At 31.1% G+C, this 16,165-nt stretch overlaps 2 protein-coding genes across 4 annotated transcripts; one reads left to right on the top strand and one right to left on the bottom strand.

Moving 5' to 3' along the window:
- Nucleotides 1-7,950: 7,950 nt before the first annotated feature.
- LOC110661703 (peptidyl-prolyl cis-trans isomerase) lies at nt 7,951-11,262 on the top strand. The gene is made up of 7 exons (XM_021820412.2): nt 7,951-8,166; nt 9,126-9,311; nt 9,898-10,039; nt 10,148-10,236; nt 10,356-10,410; nt 10,568-10,653; nt 10,866-11,262. The coding sequence occupies exons 1-7, from the start codon at nt 8,113-8,115 to the stop codon at nt 11,019-11,021; spliced, it is 768 nt and encodes a 255-aa protein (XP_021676104.2). The 5' UTR covers nt 7,951-8,112; the 3' UTR covers nt 11,022-11,262.
- Nucleotides 11,251-13,512, bottom strand: LOC110661702 (uncharacterized protein C24B11.05). 3 transcript variants are annotated; one of them, XM_021820411.2, is made up of 8 exons: nt 13,383-13,512; nt 12,954-13,022; nt 12,798-12,863; nt 12,614-12,711; nt 12,390-12,515; nt 11,992-12,285; nt 11,829-11,894; nt 11,251-11,672 (listed from the first exon to the last, which is right to left on the bottom strand). In XM_021820411.2, exons 1-8 carry the CDS (start codon nt 13,495-13,497, stop codon nt 11,520-11,522), a joined length of 987 nt encoding a protein of 328 aa, XP_021676103.2. In that variant the 5' UTR covers nt 13,498-13,512; the 3' UTR covers nt 11,251-11,519. The 3 variants fall into 3 exon arrangements, with proteins under 3 accessions (XP_021676103.2, XP_057995959.1, XP_057995955.1); XM_058139976.1 differs by lacking the exon at nt 13,383-13,512 and adding an exon at nt 13,189-13,320; XM_058139972.1 differs by lacking the exon at nt 13,383-13,512 and adding an exon at nt 13,123-13,169.
- Between the last annotated feature and the right edge of the window lie 2,653 nt (nt 13,513-16,165).

Raw genomic sequence — 16,165 nt, 5'->3', positions numbered from 1 at the left:
ACATGGGCCTGGAAAATTTATAATTTAATTTTTGAATTTTGTTTAATATAATATTTTAGTCTTTAAATTTTAAAAAATTAATTATTTAATTTTTAAATTTTATATTATAAAATTTTAGCACCGTAATTTTAATATATAAAATAATTTAATCATTTTTATTAACAAATGAAAATTAAATTATTTTATATATTAAAATTAAAAAAATTAAAAATTTATTTTTCAAAATTTAGAAACTAAATTACAATATAAGGTAAAATTTAGATATTAAATAATTAATTTTTTAAAATTTATAGAGTAAAGTAGAATATAAGATAAAATTATGATACTTAATTATAATTTTCCCTTATTTTTTAATCGCCCCAAACTAGGAGAAAGAAACTATATTTTAAAACAGGTTTGTATTGTGTTTTTACTTAATGGAAAATACTAAAAAAATATTATGACAATTCTCTCTAAAATAATTTTGCTGATAACTGATTTTCTTTTTTTAATTTAGATAGAAGACAGACATATTAGTGCTAAGTCGTTATCATGGGCATGGAGATGAAGTGATTTATATATATATTTTTTAAATTATTTTAAAAAAATAGAAGCCGTTAAAATTTGAATTTTTGAAATTTTACATTATAAGAAAATTTCAAAATTTTTAACTGTTTACAGTTCGAGACATGAACTTGATGGCTGAATTATTAACTGCAACGGTACATCAGGTACTGTGGTTTTTTTGAATAGAGGAAAAGAAAGCGCAAGAAGCAGAGGAAATTTTCTCCGGTTCGTGACAAATCATGAGCGGCAGCTATCAGGCACTGGCAAAGCCAGGAATGATGAAAATAGCAACACCTATTTTCAAAATCATTAGTCAAATGTGTGGCACTATAATCGATTGGCTCTGGAAAAGCAATAGAAGTCTTCCGTCTTCCACCTTTTTCTTCTTCTTCTTTTTTTTTTTTTCTGCTACAGCCTACTATCAGAAACCAAATCCAAGTCCAAGGAGACAATTCAATCAATTTGACTATCTAAATCTGATAAATTTTGACAAGAATAAAAGTCCAATGCGCGTTTAAAAGAATTCGATTAGAAAGTCATGTTGTTGGACAAAAATACGAATTGCCAATGCAAAGAAAATGCTCCTAATTCTTGAACCTATCTCTCAACTCTCAAGCAAGCATCTTGCATGCCCTGTAAATAATGTCAATGATGTTCCCATTAAATTGCCAATTCCAGTGTGCCAGTAACTGAACAAGGCCAAGTCCCTGTCATATTGGACCCACCAGGCCAGTTGATTTGTGTCCTTGGTCGCAGTTTAACTTCTCCTTCTTCTCTTTCAGCCTACAGGCCAATGGCCCATGCCCAATTATTAGTTTATTACCCCAGTCAGTGGCCTAGTGCACTATGTAACAAAGGGAATTTTTTTTTTTTTATCCGACCTTTTACCCTTTGATTATTCATCACCATTGATTGCGGTCTGCTAGATGCTTAGATTGCCAAGATAATGTCTTGAGTTGTATTGTCAATTTCGAAATGTGAACTTCTTTAAACAACCTAGACCCACAACACAGACAATACTTAGGTTATCAATCTTTATTAAATTCATTATAAGAATAAAAACTACTTGTCATAGATTATCAATTTTGTGAATCCCAATTCTATTAAGATTTGATGTCACAACTCCCTGTAAAATAGTTAAACAAATTTATATAATGTATCTAGTTTGTCAATTTTCCTGCAATCTCATACCCTTAAGTTTACCTATATGCAGTTTTTTTTTTTTGTGACAAAACTAGGCAATGACGACCTTCCATTCCCATAAGCAGCCTACTACCTATCGAGTTGATACCTTATCTATCAATATAGATGCAACTTTAAGTAGGCTCAATGAAAATGCTTCTTGTGGGGTAGATTTTCCTAAACCAAAAATATATTTTCCTCCTTTTTTTCCTAATTTTTTATATGCCATCCAGTTAAGCAGGAGACACTCTGATTGTATATTGCTTTGACACACTGTTACACTCTGTTTGGGAAGTTTTTTAAGGGGTAGGAAAATAAAGAATGGAAAATAAATGATATTTTCCTTTTGTTATTTTCCTTGTTATTGTTTGGATAGAAAGAGAAAGAAAATAAAGAGAGGAATAAAAAATAAGATAAATTTACAATTTTATCTTATGTATTTAAAAAAAATTAAAAGGGTAATTTAGTAATTTTAATGTATTAAGGAACACTTTTATTATTTTCTCTCCAAATTGGAGAGAAAATAACAAAAGAAAAATAAAAGTTATTTTCCTTCCCCCCTTATTTTCTCTCCATTTTCAAACAAGGGAAATGAAAATAACAATTTGTTTTTCCTTGTTTATTTTCTTTCCTCTCCCTTTTCCTTCCATCCAAACAGAGTGTTAAAAGGGAGATTGTAGAGATAAACTGCATGGCTGCCTCAGCTCAAAAACGTCACCATCATTATTCTTGAATCCCGCTAAATGAACTAAAGATCATGCAAGGTAGATGTGTATAAATTCCTAAAATTTTTCTTCCTCTTCTTTTCTCATATCGTCTCATTGAAAATGGGATATTTGAGCCCAATATCGCTAGAAATGACAAGAACATATTGCATTTTTTGTTCTATCATAATTTACATGATGAAATCATAAATGAAATGCACACTCTGCATGAATTATTTAGTCATGTAAATGACGCTACTGAGCATTTAGATTGTTGTGAATCCCTTTTATGCTTCTTCCGGGATGCATGAGAGGTTAGTTTGTATCTCCTTACAGAGTCTACCTTCAACTAGGTGAACAGGCATCCATAAAATAGGCTTTACATCAACAAAATATGAAAGAGTTGTTTCAAATTCTTGAGCAAGTGATATATCACTTTCTTCCTGCATTACCCATCATATTTATGATCATCAAGCATATACAGCTATAATAAAGAAGAATGAATCCCACTTGAAGATATCAAGGCAAGCCGCACCCCATCAAAGATTTAACTCCAAGTCATTATTTTATTAGTCATCAATAGTAGCCTAAGATTATGAGAAACCTAGCTAGGGTTTTGAAGAAAGCGATGAAAGCAACATTGTATCCACTTTGCATAATTATGGCCTGAATAATTGCATTATTTTAACTGTTTAAGGTGATGCATCTTCCACTAGTCAAATTTCCAAAGAATAAAACATTTCTTTCTTGTAATGCTGAAGTTTCAACAAAGGCATTTTACAAGTGCTAATAAGATATTATTTTCTATATAAGTCAAAGTAGGATTTGAATGTGTGGATTTTTTTTATTTAAACATGGACTCAAAACATAATATGTATGATGAAATTCATCTATTAAAATACATAAGTCTCATATATTTATATTTTAAATTCATAATAAATTGAGTTTAAACAAAAATTTCTTTTGATTGCATTAGTGAAAAATAATTAAGAATTAGTTTGAGAATATCATGATGAGGAGCCATATCACATGGCTCGGCCAATTGTAAAAGGCCAGTAAAATGCATATATATGGAGAGTAAACACACATACAAACAAGGAAGGCCTAAAAGAAGAAGGGCAAATCAATGACCAAACAAAAAATTGTTAGAAAATTGACAGTAAATACACGTCGATAAAGGAAGAATTAAAAATAAAATAAAATTTCTTTTATACCCAATAATTGAGGAACAAAGAAACCTCTTGAGTTGAGCAAAAATCTGTCAATGTATTTTATGATGTGCCTCTTTCAAGTAATTCATGTGTCTTGCAAGTGCCAAAAGTTTTTACTCTTCAACTAAACCTATTTATCGCATTTAAAACTTTGCAGACAGGCCATAATTCTCTGATTTTAGTATACTGGGGAGAACTCACCATGTGAAGGTTGGTATATGCGTTAGATGATGTGGACTATCGCAAGTATACGGGTCGTTCAAGTAGTATGAAAAAAGATATTATTCCCACGAAAAGTTATATTAATGATTGAATTTTTGATATAAAATGAATTATACTAAAATTATAATTTAATTAAACAGATAAAAGAAATTTGAAATTTTGAAATTTAAAGTATGAAAATGCAAAACCAAATTTGAATAATGACTAATTTAATAATTAGCTAAATAAAGAAATTTAGAATATCAATAATAAAAATTGATGAAATAAGATTTAACTAAGTACTCAAAAGTAAAGCAACAAGGAATAAAAGACGATTGCAAAGTTAAGGGTTCATATTTAAGTCAATTTGAGATTTTTCTAATTAGCTCAATTTATGAAATTTATGAGTTTAAAGAAGATCAATTCAATAATCATTTGAAATCTCTTTTGAGAGAGACAAATAGTGCTTTAATTAATTTAATCCTACTTTCGTAGAGTTAAAATCAACCAAAACCCATTAGGTTCTTTAATCGATTTATTAATCCCTCTTAACCTTAATCCATTTCTAGATCTAAGCTAGTTAAGTATAATTTCTTGATTATCTATCACTTGGTCTTCTCTTTTCGACACTTCAACCAAGGATTAAGAACATAACTTAATGGAGTTCTTCATTAAGCATGTGAATAAGCACATAAAAAATGAATTAAACCTTATAAATTCATTAAATTGGGATTAACTCAGTTCAAATCTACAAAAATAACTCAAATATTATATCCCTAACTGCATAATCAAAGAAAACTACTCATAATTTATGTTCAATACAAGAGATTTTATGTAGAAGAAGAAATAAAACATGAAAAGTAAAATTAAAATTGGAAAAACCGATGTTTGGTATGAAGAATCTGATGAAGAAGAGTCAAAATCTCAGCTGGAGTAGTCCAAAAATGGCGTGCTCCCCTTTTCTCTCTCTTCTTCCTCCAAAAAATTTCCTCTCTCCCTTATTATTCTTCTCCCCCCATAAAATGTGATGTAATGATGCTCAAATACCCCTGACAAAAATCCTAGGATAGGCTAAAAATGAGCTGAAATAAAGTCATTATACATGTCAGAATATTTACTTTTTCAGCCAATTAATGAGGAAGTGCAGAAGTTGTGCAGATCTACATAGGCTGTGCAGATTTTGGCATATCTGGAAGCCTTCCGTGAATGTGCATGACCGGACTGCATAGGTTATGCGGCAATTTATGCAAGTTTCAGCCATCTGGAAATTCTTTTTCATGAAGCTGCATAAGGAGTTGCACAGTCAGTTGTGCAAGTTTCGGCAATTGCAGAGTCTCTTCCGTGAAGCTGCATAGGAAAGGCGTGAAAGTGCATAAGTCTTGCAACAGGTTATGCAAGTTTCGACTGGTGTAAGGTCTCCTCCGTGAAACTGCATGAGCTATGCAGCAAGTTACGGATTTTTTGGCAGATATTCAATTCCTTTTAGTTCATATGCAAAACTGCACAGGTTATGCAGCAAACCATAAAGATTTCGGCAACTTCACAATTTTTAATTTTCAAGTTTCATTTTGGCACTTTTGGGTTTGAAAATCACTCCTCACTTACACAATTACTTTTTAGTCTCTCAAAAATATCATTTTATCTACAAAGTAAAAACAAAATTACAATTTAGTTCAAAAATTTACAATTTAGTTCAAAAATTAGCTAAATAACTCATAAAATCAACTAAAAATAACTAACATATCAATAAAATGAATATGAAATTTAATCTAAATGACTCTATAAAATGCATGTATCATTAGACAACAAATCTAAACCTAAAATCATAAGATATTGGATTGTGAATTGTTTTTCTCCTGATCAATTAAATTGCTAGTGCTTCCAAATTATTTATCTCGGTATCATATTTTCAGGAGAAATTGTTATAGACTTAGAGCTTCTTAACCAGTATTAATTAATGACATATCAAAACTAGTATTAATTAATGAGTAAAATCATTAATATATGGTAACTATATGATATCCGTAAAAATTATTATATTTAAATTCAAACTCAATTAATATTTTTAATACTTAAACTCATTTTAAATCTTATTATTATTACTCGAAATAACACTCATTTAATTTTATATAATTCAACCCATAATAAATCATGATGGAATTCATCAACCAATTAATATTAAAACAGTCAGTCTAATCATTTAGAATATATGAATTAATTTTGCCTTTTTTTTTTGTGACAATTTGCCATAAATTATTAACAGGAAGGGTATTAGAAGTTGGTGTTAGAAAGATCAGAAACCCTGCATGCGTGTAACAGGAGCTGGTATTGCTATCCTTACCTATGGTTGGCGAGCACTAGACGAGCTTGGAGTTGGATCCAAACTCAGACCAATCGCACTTCCCATTTAAGAGTGTGCTTAAATTAGTCTTTTTTTAAAGTGCCGAATGTTTAAATATCATTAAAAAAAAAAAAAATTTCCTTTCCATCTTGAATATCATCACAAATGGATTACGAATGTACTTTTTATTTAGACTTAATTTATTATAAATTTAAGATATAATTATATTTAATTTATATATTTAATAAATAAGTCTCATTATATTTATTGTATTTTAAATTTACAATAAATTAAATTTAAATAAAAAAAATTCACGTAATAATTTTTTTTTATAAATATAAAATATAATTAAGTGAACTCATATATTTAATAAATAGATTTTACCATTCATTTTGTGTTTTGAGTCAAAGGTGAACCCAAGCTTGACCAGGCAAAGTAACAAAGAAGCAGCTCTCGCGTTAAGTATTTTCATAATCTTGTAAAAAAATTTAATAGAAAATGTAGGACGTATATTGAAATCTGTTAAGCATTTGGCAGGATAGGTGAAGCTTGCTGCATAAAACGGGGTGATCTAATCGAAGCTCTAGCAGATGATCTTCCGCTTGGCAGTATACGCTTTGGATGTGAGATGGTCTCTGTGAACTTAGACAAGTCAACCTCCTTTCCAATTCTGCAACTGAGTAATGGGAGTTCAATTAGGGCCAAGGCTCTGATTGGATGTGATGGAGCCCATTAGGTGTTCTCTTTATGCGTATCGAGCGGATTTACAAATTATCCAAATGGTCATGGATTGCTCCTCAGTTAGTCCGAATCAGGAAAGGCAAAGCTTTGTGTGGGAGAATTCCTGTTGATGATAAGCTGGTTTGGTTCCTACTTCAAAAGTTTAACACTAAAGGTGCAAAATTAAAAAAAATAATAATAATTAGAATTAATGCAGCCTTAATTTCATTCATAACTTTTTATCCTATGGGTATTTACAGATTCAACATTCCCCAAAGGTTTAGAGCTCATTAAATAAAATTTTCCCACCAGAAAAAGTAGACATGATAAAAAACTGCGAACTGACTTCATTGTCTCTAAAGCACCTGAGATGTCGCACACCGTGGGAAATGCTTGTAGCAAAGTTTCAGAGAGGAACTGTGACGGTGGCCGGGGATTCCATGGACATAATGGGTCCATTCATCGGACAGGGAGGCTCAGCAGCAGTGGAAGATGCTGTTGTGCTCGCTAGGTGTTTGTCGCAAAAGATGCGGGAAGTTGCTGGAAAAGAAATAAGCACAAGGCAGATGTTAATGCGGCAAAAAGTTGGAGAAGCATTTGATGAATACGTGCAAGAAAGGAGGATGAGATTGGTGTGTATATCAACACAAAATTACCTTCCTGGTTCAACGATTGGCACTTCCTCTATGCTTGCGAAGTTTTTGGTCTCTGTCAAGCGCATAACTAGAAATTAATCCGGAAAAAAAATAATATTAAAAAGAAATTAAATAAAATATGAAATTAAAATAAAAAATAAAAATATTTAAATATTTAAATTAAATAATATAAAAATAATAAAACTTATATAGAAATACAAATTTTATTATTTGTATTTTGTTAATTAACCAAATCGACTCAAGAAAAAAAAATTAATATCAACCGTTACTGTGGGCCAGTGGTAATCAGGTTTATTTTAAGATCTGGGCTTAGAGGTTGGGGAAGGCCGCTCTGCATTCGGGCCCAGCAAATGAATGAGTGGCGGATAATTTTAAGAGCTCATCGGAGAAAACGAGACGCACAATAAAACTAAAAACCCCTCTCCCAAGGTGTCCAAGCCTTTTTCTTTCATCTCGTTTCTTCTCCAACATCTATCTCGTCTTCTGCTAGCAGAGTCTTATCTTTAACCTGCCAAGACAAACCCAGAATACCATTCCATTCAAGGAGCCAAATGGCCTCTACATTCTCAGTGCAACTGGTGCATAACCCTCGCCTTGTGGTTAAGGTCAGTCTTTTACTCAGTAATTCCCATATATCTGTTCACTGCTATAGCTCAATGTAATCATAACCGTGAAGCAAGTTTCTACCATGGGCCATGGTGTTGATAGCTAACTGAAACCTTCAAGAACCCATTTTTAGTGATTTTGGTTCTACCCATACTCTATCTTTCTTTTTGTTTTTGTAATTTTGATATATCTATAAAAAAAAATTCCTAATTTATGGAGAAAAGGCCTCTGTCTGCTCTTCCTTGCTACTGACGTTTGGCTATGTAACGATTTGTTTCTGACGCGTGGCCTAAGCTAAAACCACTTCCTAACCTCGGTAGGGAGACGCAAAATTCATAACAGTTATTCAAAGGAGAAAATTTATGACAGGTGCTGATATGTAATTTTCTCCCAGTGGTAAATTTTAGGATAGTTATTTGCCATTTAGGCTTGTTGCTGGGAACATTGTCTTGTAATTATAAGTTCATGGGTTCCATATTTAGGCTGCTTGCTTGGCATGCTGTGTACTACACAGAGTGTGTACTTGAGTTTATTATCGAATTTTTTGCTTTGTCTGTAGGATTATCTGCAGCGAATGACAGAATAAAATAGACACTCTTTTCATGTGTTTTGGACACAAAATGTGCAACATTGTAATCTCATATTGTTCAAATAATACCGACCTTTCTGCTATTTCTCTATTCTTAAGGTTCATAACTCTCAAAGAATTGAAGACAAAAGGTTATTGGTAACTTCTTTCTAACCAATACCAATTCATTAAAAGGGAAGGAAATGATGAAATTAGCTAGGTATCATTCTGTGATAAAAGGTTTATATGTTACTGACAATTACTGCTGAAAAGTACAAGTTGGATAAAGAATGATCAAGTAGCTCACGTGAAAAGGTAGGTTTTTGCACAGTTTCATAATATATTAGATCTTCATTTTTATTTTATTTGAGTTCATTTTGTCCCTGGCAGGGTAATCTTGGTCTAGATGTTACAAATCTGAGTGGGCCATTTGTGATATCTAAAGCAACTTTGAGTTTAGCTGGAAGAGCATTGACATCAAGATCTCACTATGCATTGAGTGTCCCCATCACACAGCTTTTTAAAGCGCCTGCTGTTAAGCAAAGGAGAATGGCCTGCATCAACTCGATGACAAATGTGACATCTTTATTTTATCTCGCTGCTTGGCATTTTGTTTATTTAGTAACAAATTACTGTCACATGCAATTGAAGAGAGAATTTTGACATCTGGACACATCAAGATCTGAATTCATTTATTTGCTATATATGCCAAGTTGAATGATGGTATGGATTGTAGAGTTATAACTGCTGTGGAGAACGGAGATGGTGGTCCATGTTTTTCTAGCTTTGTGTTGATGATTCTTGCTGACTCTTGAGCTTGGTCTCAAATTCCAAATGAATTTGCTCAATATGAAGTAAATCAACATTAGGAACTGATATTTCACTTTCCAGCCCAATACGGTATTTTGTTCCTCAAAATGTTTTGATGTGTCTGTTGTTAACATGAACAAGCAAGGAATTGTTTGTCTCCTTCTTTAGGAATTAAGTATTTTTTAATTGAAATATGCAGTAATCACCTCTTTTCTTTTTGGAATTGAACATGGTGGTACCATTCTAACTTCTACAGAGTTATTCCTCTTATGTTTTCTGCGCTTTGAAATTTGCTTTAATATTGGTATATATGTATCGGTCTATTGTGTTTTATGTAATTCTATTGTATCAGGATGTTGAGCTGCAAGCAAAAGTTACAACCAAGTGCTTCTTTGATGTTGATATCGGAGGTGAACCTGCAGGAAGAATTGTGATGGGCCTTTTTGGAGATGTTGTCCCAAAAACTGTTGAGAACTTCCGTGCCTTGTGCACAGGTAAGCTCTTCTCAATTTGGCTAGTCATACCACAAAAGCATCCTTGTTTTCTGGGATGTAATTATGTGGCATTGCATTTTATCAACAGTGCAAAAAAATCATATGCAGGAGAGAAGGGATATGGTTATAAAGGATGCTCTTTCCACCGTATTATTAAAGATTTCATGATCCAGGGAGGGGATTTCACAGAAGGCAATGTAAACCCTCTCTCTCTCTCTCTCTCTCTCTCTGCATGTGTGTGTGGCCTGAAATATGCTGCATCATTAGTAGAAGACTGATTTTATTGAGCAGAAATTGTTGCGTTGACGAACTGCAGGGAACTGGAGGAATTAGCATATATGGTTCTAGCTTTGCAGATGAGAGCTTTGATCGTGAGTATTTGCTAGAGTCTGAATATCTGTATTGAACTCCTATGGAACTTCATTGTTTTTTCACTCTCATCTTTTCTTCTTTGATATGGGCAATTTGATGGGAGTCCTTGGGAGGGAATTCTTGGCACAGTACTGATATGTTAGCTATTGTCAACAGTGAAGCATGTTGGACCTGGAGTTTTGAGCATGGCTAATGCAGGCCCTAATACAAATGGAAGCCAATTTTTCATTTGTACAGTAAAGGTGAGATGACTGCTGCATTCTTATTCTTTTGTATGACTTTGCATCTAACTTCATCTTTGACTTCATTGGATATCCAGGGCCAGGCTGGCCAGATTTTGTAGTTCTTTCTATTGATTTTGCGTTCTTTTAAATGTAGATAAAATGTTTTCTTACGTCAAGCTGGCAACTTTTATGTTTTTTGTTAAATAACCTTCTTAATTCATCTGCTGTAGACTCCATGGTTGGACAACCGTCATGTTGTGTTTGGAAATGTCATTGATGGAATGGATGTTGTTCGGAAACTGGAATCTGTAGAGACAAGCAGGTCAGATAACCCTCGAGCACCATGCAGGATTATCAATTGTGGTGAGCTACCGTTGGATGGCTGATCTATGTGCTCACAGATTATGTTTTACGATACTGGACTGCAATTTCTTGATTGTGCATCCCAATTTTCTTAAGATCTATGTCCTTTTTGATCGTGGAATGGTTTTTTACAATACCATGTATCTGAAACATCATCCATTTTAGTTCAGAGAAATTAAAACAATGCTTTGTCGGCTCATGATAAAAGTGCACCTACTATTGTTATGTGAAAATAAATGCAAATACTGTGTGTTACACTCTCAACTGAACAGAGCCTTGTTAGATTAATTGTAACCATATTTTCCTTTTCTTTAGTGCGGTAGTGCCACCAACTATGAGTTTGGCTTTTTGCATGAACATGTCAAATACAATGATCTTTTAACTCCTCTGATAAGGTTTTATTATGAAATCTGCATGGTGGTTTTGAATTAAGCATCATCTACTATTTTCCCACTCTTTTAGCCTTTACCATACAGTCCGCTTGATACCAGGATTTTTGTATGTGTGAACTGAAGAGAAACCTAAGCGAGGACCACTGTTTCAACAGCACTGGGCTGGATAACCTGCTCTTGCTGTTCTCCTTCACCCTCCCATATTTCGGGTATTGCTTCTTTGATATTGTGGATGCTACTCAAAGCATAGTCTGCGCCTGGCACTGGGACTGACTTCCCTACCTGCCATCATGATTCAGACATGTTAAATATATCTTCTTTGATTTAATGCATTTTTTATATGACGAAGTGATCTGCGCATAGGTTCTCATGACTTTGATGGGTCGAAATTTATACAGAGTTTTGATTTTTGCGATCAAAGCAAAATTGAGATCTTACAATGACTGTATGAAGTCCTGCTGCTTTCCCACTTGCAATGTTTCTAGCACTGTCATCAAAGAAGATCTGAGAAGGAAAAAGAGAAAAGAATATCATTTCTCTGAGGGTAAAATTAGGCAGATAGATGCTAAAGTTTAGAGAAGTCTCAATCCCAAGTCTCTACCGTTTTCTTGGGGTCAACATTTGCGATTCGGATAGCTGCTTCAATGGCCTCTAAAGAGGGTTTACAGAGGATTCGTGGCTTGGAGTGGGAACTTTCTTTTTTAGCATCATCAAGTGTTTTATGCTCTGCTTCACCTCCTGCAAGGACTGCATCATTATCTAATGCATCCGTGTAATTAGCAGTTTCAGTAGGAGGATTAAGGGTTTCAAAGCATATGACTCCTTCAAAACAATCTTCCAATCCCAACCTTTTCAGAACTTCAGCTGCATGCGCCTCGTCAGCATTAGTGAATATCTGAAAACACCAAAATCACTTGTTAGATTGCAAAGATATGGTGTTATCTGTACAATCTACTTGTTTATCTGAAAGAATGGAATTTTGAACATGACTTCACATACTATTTTCCTCTGAGGCATGGAAAGTAGAAGGTTCCTTAATACAGCATCAGGCTTCAGTTTTTCATAAGGTAATCTTCCATGAGCAAAAGCATGGAACTCATCATCATCAAATTCGTAACCAAGAGCCTGATTTTCATTGCTGAGACCAATTAGATTCCAGAATAACAATAAAAGAACATGGGATGGATTTTACAGAGTAATCCATGCAGGAAACGATTTTTCACCTTCAGACCAGCCATAGTCGTTCCATATTCTCTATACAATTCAAGGCACATCCTTGGTACTTCACTTTCTTCAATATGCAAGTGATGCAACATGAACTCTGCAGTAAAAAATAGCTCAACATAAAATTACAAAAAATAAGTTGATTTCTGCTGTGCTGCCATTGTTACCATAATTTCTGCTTACCTTCTATGTTCTTGCGGCAAGCCAAGTTGAGACCTGAGCTCATAGGGTATAAAGTATCATCCATATCTGAAAAGGATACCAAGAAAACGTGAAATTTGAACCTTTTGATTTGTGTACAATTCTCAAAAAATCAGGAAATATCAAGGTCGTATATACCAAAAAGCAAGCACTCATATTTGAGTCCATTGGCCCTCCTCCCATCAGTGTCCATCTCCGGATAGGTGCCTGCAACAGGCCCTTGTAAGATTGGAAAATTTTCCTAAACATACTGTAATGTAAATACAGGAAAGGAAAGTTGACACAAGAAAGAAACACTTTTGGTAACCTAATGAACCCATCAAGAAATACAATGGAAGAGCCAGCAAAAGACCAAATGCTTAAATAGAGGTACCCAATTATCGAAGTTAAAGCATATTCCAAGATTTCTCATTGATTATATAATCATCTATGATGAAAGCAACACCAAATCCATCGATAATAACCACACAGATTTGAAATATGATGGGAGCTCCAATATCTTAAATGGGATAACAATAATTCAGATTAAACAAAAAAAAAGAAGATACATAGTGCAAGAAGACCCACCTCCAAATAATAGAGTAAATATAACAGCTCTATGAGTGCATAGTCCAATAATAGCTCGCTTACTTGGGGTATTTATATGAGTAAGTGCTGACCCACCACTTGCATGAAGTGACATCTGCTATATGAGGTGGTGAGCATATTTGATCCCCTATTGGTATATTTTAAGTAATCTTCCATTCTTGTTTTCTGTTAATCGTCGTTTTCATTGATTTTGGAGGTGCTGTTTGAGACTTTGCCTGCCCACTAGTTCAGCCATTTGTGTGAGTGAATAGAACAATATATAATACACTTTTGGTCCAATATTTGCTGCCCACTGCTTATCCAAGCATATATATAATGATGTCATTCAGGCAAAACATGATGCTTTTAGGGCACAGAAGAGATCATCTTCATCAGATAATGCTGTCCTACATCCATCGGTTATAAGGCAAAAATACTTAATATAAAGGGTTGGCAATCTTTGCTTAAGCTAACTTTTGATGTTCAGTTAGACTTAATCCATTTTCAATGTTATATCATACCTGAGTGAGTTAACTTTTAGATTGAGTTATTATTGCTTAAGAAAGTGGTCCAAAAGAGTGATCAGAATAACTCAAATTGGTGGAATTTGGGAATCCTGGATACGAGTTGGAAAATCGTTAAGTGGGTTAGTGGGGAGATTGGCAAGGTATTATTCCTTCTCTAAGGTATTCAGAATACTATAAGCATATGCATGTACTTTAAAAAGCTTACCATTATCCTGTTCAACCTTTTCTTTTTCTAATTGCATGGCTCTTGATGCTTGTAGTTTGCTTCAATTAGAAGCCAGTAAATATTATTTAAGTAATACTATTGCATTTTTTACATATTTTCTACCTCATAATAATTAAAATCATAGTTAAAAAAAGGTAAATTAAAATTTTATAATTTAGTTCATATATTTTCAAAACTAATCAATTTAGTTCTTAAAATTTAATAAATCTATAATTTATTCCCTCAATCTGACCGTTAAGTATAATAAAAATATCTAAATACTCTTAACTCTTTATTTTCAAACTAAAATAATTTAGTTCCTAAAGTTTTACAAAATAGTCGATTGATTCAACTTTATAAACAAAATAATCCCTTCATTTAAATTATTTTGTTTATAATATAAAATTTTAAGAACTAAATTATTTAAATTAAAAATATATAAAGTTAAGGGTATTTTAATCATTTTTACCGTAATAAATGACAAATTGAGTAGAAGAATTAACTATAATTTTATAAAATTTTAGTTATTAAATTATTTAATTTTAAAAATATATAAAAATTAAATTATAAATTTTATTAAATCTCAAGACTAAATTATAATTTATTAAAAATTTATGTGATAATTAAATCCACTCAGTTTAATAACAATTAATATACTTTAATTGTAATAAGAAGATAAAATTAGATAATTAAGAAAAGGCATTCGCAGGCTGGAAGTGAAAGTTGATGTGAAGACAAAAAAATATTCTCTCGTAAATGCAAAGAAGATATTCGGATTCTCTTCTCTAGAAATCGATGTGGAGATTAAGCAGATAATTATTCTGGGAATGTCATAACACCGATATTTGGTCCCCCACACATAAACTGCGAATAAGGGATAGGCGATGCGGGGAAAATTTTATCTTTACTTTTGGGCTCTCTGGAAGGTTAAAGAAACAATTAAGTTATTTTTTTTAAAATATTTTTTAAAGAGAAATTTATTTTTTTTTATTTTAATAAAATATTATAATTAAAAATATTTTTTTATATATTAATTATATTTTCATAAAATAAATGAAATGTAAATATTATATTATTCGTCTTTAACAATAGACTTTTTGAGGCAAAAATTTATGAGTCTTTTAATGTTATATTATTCATTTCAATAATAAAAATTTTAAGATGAAAGCTTATTAATTTATAAATATTATATTTATTTTAAAAAATAAAATTTTTAACACAAAATTTTATTAATTTCTAAATATTATATTATTTATTTCTTTTTTTTGCGTTAATTTTTATTATATAAAAAGTTTTAAGTATTTTTTTAATTTTCATTAAAAATTTCTTTTTTAAATATAAAAATATATATATATTTTTAATAACTAATTAAACTATATATATATAAATTAAATAATTATTTTATACATAGATTATAAATTTTATAAATTAGGGAGGAGAGTTTTTTTAAAAAAAAAAAAATCAACCGATTAATTTATTAATTTTTTTTTTTTTTTTTTTTATTATTTAATCGGTTCGATCGGTTTTTTTTTTTTTTTTTTATTTTTTTCTGTTTTTTATTTAAAAAAAAAAAAAAAAAAAAAAAAAAAAAAAAAAATAAAAAAAAAAAAAAAAAAAAAAATAAAAAAAAAAAAAAAAAAAAATTGATATTATAAAAAAAAAAAAAAAAAAAAAAATTTAAAAAAAAAATTATTTTTTATTTTTTTTTTTTTTTTTTTTTTTTTTTTTTTTTTTTTTTTTTTTTTTTTTTATTTTTATTTATTATTTAAATAATAATTTTATTTTTTTTTTTTTTTTTTTTTTTTTTTTTTTTAAATTTAAAACGATATTCGATTTTCGATTTTTTCTATTTCTTTTTTTTCCCAATATTTTTCTTTTTTTTTTTTTTTTTTTTTTTTTTTTTTTTTTTTTTTTTTTTTTTGGTTTTTCGATTGATTCGAACCGAACCGCACATGCATAATAATTTTTAAAATTTTTTTTTTTTTTTTTTTTTTTTTTTTTTTTTTTTTTTTTTTTAATATATTAAAATTTTTATTAAATTTTAAATTAAA

Source organism: Hevea brasiliensis, chromosome 2, assembly GCF_030052815.1.
Source record: "Hevea brasiliensis isolate MT/VB/25A 57/8 chromosome 2, ASM3005281v1, whole genome shotgun sequence".
NCBI classification, from domain to species: domain Eukaryota; kingdom Viridiplantae; phylum Streptophyta; class Magnoliopsida; order Malpighiales; family Euphorbiaceae; genus Hevea; species Hevea brasiliensis.
The sequence above is the reverse complement of the archived record's forward strand: the minus strand, read 5'-3'. Positions and strand labels throughout refer to the sequence as shown.

Coding starts and splice junctions, on each gene's coding strand:
- LOC110661702 (XM_021820411.2), bottom strand. CDS start 13,497: ATGTCACTTCATGCAAGTGGTGGGTCAGCACTTACTCATATAAATACC. Junction 12,712..12,797: donor TTGCCGCAAGAACATAGAAG/GTAAGCAGAAAT, acceptor TTTTTACTGCAG/AGTTCATGTTGCATCACTTG. Junction 11,673..11,828: donor CAGGACTTCATACAGTCATT/GTAAGATCTCAA, acceptor TCATGATGGCAG/GTAGGGAAGTCAGTCCCAGT.
- LOC110661703 (XM_021820412.2), top strand. CDS start 8,113: ATGGCCTCTACATTCTCAGTGCAACTGGTGCATAACCCTCGCCTTGTG. Junction 10,040..10,147: donor CTTCCGTGCCTTGTGCACAG/GTAAGCTCTTCT, acceptor AATCATATGCAG/GAGAGAAGGGATATGGTTAT. Junction 10,654..10,865: donor TTTTCATTTGTACAGTAAAG/GTGAGATGACTG, acceptor CATCTGCTGTAG/ACTCCATGGTTGGACAACCG.